Source organism: Austrofundulus limnaeus, unplaced genomic scaffold (assembly GCF_001266775.1).
Source record: "Austrofundulus limnaeus strain Quisiro unplaced genomic scaffold, Austrofundulus_limnaeus-1.0 Scaffold353, whole genome shotgun sequence".
In the NCBI taxonomy this organism is placed as follows: Eukaryota; Metazoa; Chordata; class Actinopteri; order Cyprinodontiformes; family Rivulidae; genus Austrofundulus; species Austrofundulus limnaeus.
The window spans coordinates 388624-392732 of NW_013952755.1; the positions used below are offsets into that span (position 1 = coordinate 388624).

The following is a 4109-nucleotide window of genomic DNA, read 5'->3' on the forward strand; positions in this document are numbered from 1 at the left end:
GTGTGTGTGTGTGTGTGTGTGTGTGTGTGTTCAGGCTGATCGATCGGCTGGCAGACTGACTGGATCCATGATGGAACTACAGACCCTGCAGGAGGCTCTGAAGGTGGAGATCCAGATCCATCAGGTGGGTCAGGAGGTCCGCGGGCCTCGTGTTTTGAAGCATGGTGGTCTCAGATAAAGCTCTCTCTTCAGATGTTTCCGTCTGAACCTGAGAGGAAACTGTTTTTGCTTGTTTGACAAAGAATCTCTGAACTAAAACCAGATCCGGTTCTGTTCAGTTTGGACCAGGAACAAATCAAAACCAGTCATTTTTCTTCCAATATTTGTGTAAATTAAAAATAAAACTGTTATTTTGGTTTTATTTTGAAAATATGAACCTTTAATTTATAAACAGTGTAAGAAACTGATAAATGACTAAAACCCAGAACAAACGGGTCGAGATTCTGCTTCCAGAACCGTTCAGGTCCTGCTGTAGTTCCCTCTCTGACCAGCAGGGGGCGCTCTGACCTCGTCTTTTTTTTGTCCCTGCAGAAACTCGTGGCTCAGATGAAGCAGGATCCTCAGGTAAACCCAGCTGATGTCTCCACACAGCAGCAGAACCGTTCTGACCCGGTTCTGCTCCAACTGAACCGTTCTGACCCGGTTCTGCTCCAACTGAACCGTTCTGACCCGTTTCTGCTCTGACTGAACCCGTTCTCTTGTTTCAGAACGCAGATCTGAAGAAGCAGCTCCACGAACTGCAGGCGAAGATCACAGCTCTCAGCGAGAAGCAGGTTGGATATTTACAACAACAACCAGAGTAAACAACAACAACAACAACTGAATGTATAGATAAAACCTAAAGTAAAACTCTAATAAAGTTGGTGAAATGTAAAATCAATAAAGGAACTGTGGAGCTGAAATCTAAAATAAATAAAACTGTAAAAAAGATAAAAAAACGTAAGGTGTCAACATGAAAGCTCAACATGCATAAAACAATACAACATGTTCATTTAAAAGTATAGATTTGTCCAACTTTATTTACTCATATAATCACTTATGCCAACCTTAAAGTCAGGATGTGTTCCTGCAGCTCAAACAAATAAATAAATAAATAAAGTCAAAGTACAAACTTCTTTATTTTCACTAAAACAGCTTCAAGAAAAGATTCAACAAAAAAACTGAAATAACTGCAGAATCCAGATAATTTAAATTAAAAATACAAGTTTATAATTAAACATGGAGACCAGGTGAGAAACTAAAGCCAGTGGATTTAATTCAGCCTGAAGCTCCAGATGTTTGTTTTTATTAAAATAAAGGTTTTACAGGAAGTGAAGAAGCTTCTCTTTGTTTTTAGTTTCTGTTCTATTTCCAAACACTTTCTATTTTTATCAGCTCCCTGCAGCTTTCATTGTTTGTTCTTCAGCTGATTCATGTTCCTGAGCAGCTGAAGATCTGCGGCTCAGCTGAGTTTGTGCTGCAGGTGAGACAGGTGAAAACACACTCAGGTGTTCCTGCTGTGCTTCGGTCCTGAAGCCTCAGTTTGTCTGATCAGGTCCAGCAGAGACCAGCTGGACCCTGAAGGTCTCTGAGTGTCCTCACCTCCACACAGGTCCACATGCTGCTTCCTGCTGGGTTTTTATTTATATCCTGATTGTTTTATCCTGACTGCTGGAGAGTGGAGTGTTGCTTAGCAACAGATTGGTTCCATCCTCCAATCAGAGAGGACTGTGATCCTGATGTTCCACCTCTGAGGAGGACCTTCAGCTGAGAACACCTGTTCTCTTTTCAGCTGCTTGAAGTTTTCATTAAAGCTCCGTTTTCTTCTGGATTTGACAGAAACATGTAGGAAGTCACAAAAACACACTTTTAAAACCTTTTTTACTTGATTTTGACTGAATCTGGTCCAACTGAAGTCAGAAACCATTTCTCATTATTTTATGTAATATATATGGTGACAAATAAATGTTTAGATAATTTTTCAAAAGAACAAACCTTCAATAACAAGTGTCTTAAAGTGTCTGTGACATGCATGTTCTTCAAACAAAAAGTCAAAGAAAACATCTATATTTAAGAAAGTTGGTATAATACACATTATTTAACCCATTTTGTCCCATAAATGACATATTTTCTTTTGATCTTGACTCAGCTAAAGTGAAACAGGAAGTGACATCAGAGGGAACTCTTTAACAAAGAAAACTCTGGTCTTTGTTTAATGGAACAATATTATTTGAACTCTGACTCAAAATAATGTAAAGAAACATCAGATTCTTTACAGTCTGTGTTGTTTTTTAACAACGCTCTGTTCACATGCAGACATTCCCCTGTGACATCACTTCCTGTTACTTTACAGGCAAATATCTCAACAACTGTTCATCTCAGCGACATGAAATTTATTTTGCAGAATTTCATCAATGATATCTTTTCAAATATGTGTTACAAAAAATTGACGTCACAGCCACTTTAAAGCAGATAAGAAAAAATAACTTTTGGAAGTAAAAACTTCAGATTTCTTAACATTTTTTAATGGAACCATCATGGTCTGTCCTGTGCAGAATGATAAAAAACTAATTATTTCTTTACTGAAACCTCTGTAACTTTGCTCCAGTTTATTTTAACAGCATGAATCTTTGTACAGGTGATGTCCACAAGTGGATTTATGGTTTCCAAGAGTTTTTAGCCTGATTCATTATGGTTTTAAATGGGTTATATACTGTTTAATTCAAAAACTCTTCAGGCGAGAGAGAAAAAAAATAAAAAAAAGTTCTGTTCCATCCTCAATATGTCTAAAACCACAGCAACTGTTTTAATATTTACACTTCTGATGAAATCGCCCAAGTGTTGCTGTATTTTGATTAGATTATTTAAGCAGAATTTGTAAATGCTGAGATACACTCAGTTATATTTCAGACAAGATAAGATAAAACTAAAAAGAGCACTGCAGTCCACAGACAATGAACAACAAAATAACACAATTAAATCGGAACATTGAAAGGAAAACTTAATGGTAAGTAAAAGTATTTCAGCGTGGTATTTTGAGCAAAAACATGGAGAAACCCCTCTGGCACTGAAGAGGTTAAACTTGTAAAAACAATGTTGAGATTTGTTACGGCTTCATGATCTGAAAACATCCTTACTGTTTTTAAAATACAATGTTCTCTGTAAAAAAAAATCACTTCTAACTGTTGCCTGCATCAGAAATATCATCTTATTCTGATAGAAAACTGATGATGTGTGAAAATAAAACCTTTATTTTGAAAGGGCCGGTCAGAGAGTATGAAGTCAGGTGTTTTGTTCTGTTTCAGAAAAAGGTGGTGGAGCAGCTGAGGAAGGAGCTGCTGGTGAAGCAGGAGCCAGAGGCCAAGCTGCAGCTGCAGGTCCAGACCCCGCCAGCAGGGGGCGACGTGAAGCCGGCCAACCTGCTGCAGAGTCAGCAGATACCTGGAGGGCTGCAGCAGGTGGGCGGGTTCACACACAGGTCGCAGGTCAGAGCCCCTCTCCTCAGATTAACTTTGAAACAATCAGAGATTAAAGTTTAACACAGGGGTGTCCAAAGTGTGGCCCGGGGGCCATCTGTGGACCCTGAACTGTTTTTGTGTGGCCCCTGACTTCAGTTCAAGAATTATACTAATTTGTTTACAAATTTGTCCTCCCGGCACAGCTGTTTGATTTAGACTTTCTATTTATTATTAGGGCAAATTTATCACAAAGTAAAATCTTATAAAAAAAGATATTGGCAACAATACCAATTATTTGTCTTTAAATACCCAGACTTGTACAGGGTTCATGCTAGGCCTTAAAAAGTCTAAAATTTGAAAATCAATATTTTAGGCCTAAAAAAAGTCTTAAAAACACCCAGATTTTCACCCAAGGTCTTAAATTTAATTTTATCATGTCTTGATTTTTTTTACTTTTGATCATTCCTGAGAACTGTTGGCTGCATAAATAAATAAAGTTAAGAGTCGTAATCAGAGGTTGACCTGATCTGTCTTCATGAAGTGCTAAAAGTTTGTTAGTCATAATTAAATTACAAATCCCCTGATAACTGCAGGTAAAAATGGCACAGTTTACTTCCTTGTTTTTGACCTCTTTGCTGCTACAACCCCCCACATACAGCCCCCCACATACAG

General features: G+C 38.1%; 1 protein-coding gene across 1 annotated transcript in view; it reads left to right on the forward strand.

Annotated features, from left to right (window-relative positions):
* phf21ab (PHD finger protein 21Ab) overlaps nucleotides 1-4109 on the forward strand; it is a 34977-nt gene that overhangs the window by 7110 nt on the left and 23758 nt on the right. The window contains exons 2-5 of the mRNA XM_014023009.1: nucleotides 2-124; nucleotides 532-564; nucleotides 708-773; nucleotides 3285-3464. Of these exons, the coding sequence (XP_013878463.1) occupies nucleotides 68-124; nucleotides 532-564; nucleotides 708-773; nucleotides 3285-3464 (336 nt within the window). The 5' untranslated portion in view covers nucleotides 2-67. The remainder of the gene's footprint in view (nucleotide 1; nucleotides 125-531; nucleotides 565-707; nucleotides 774-3284; nucleotides 3465-4109) is intronic.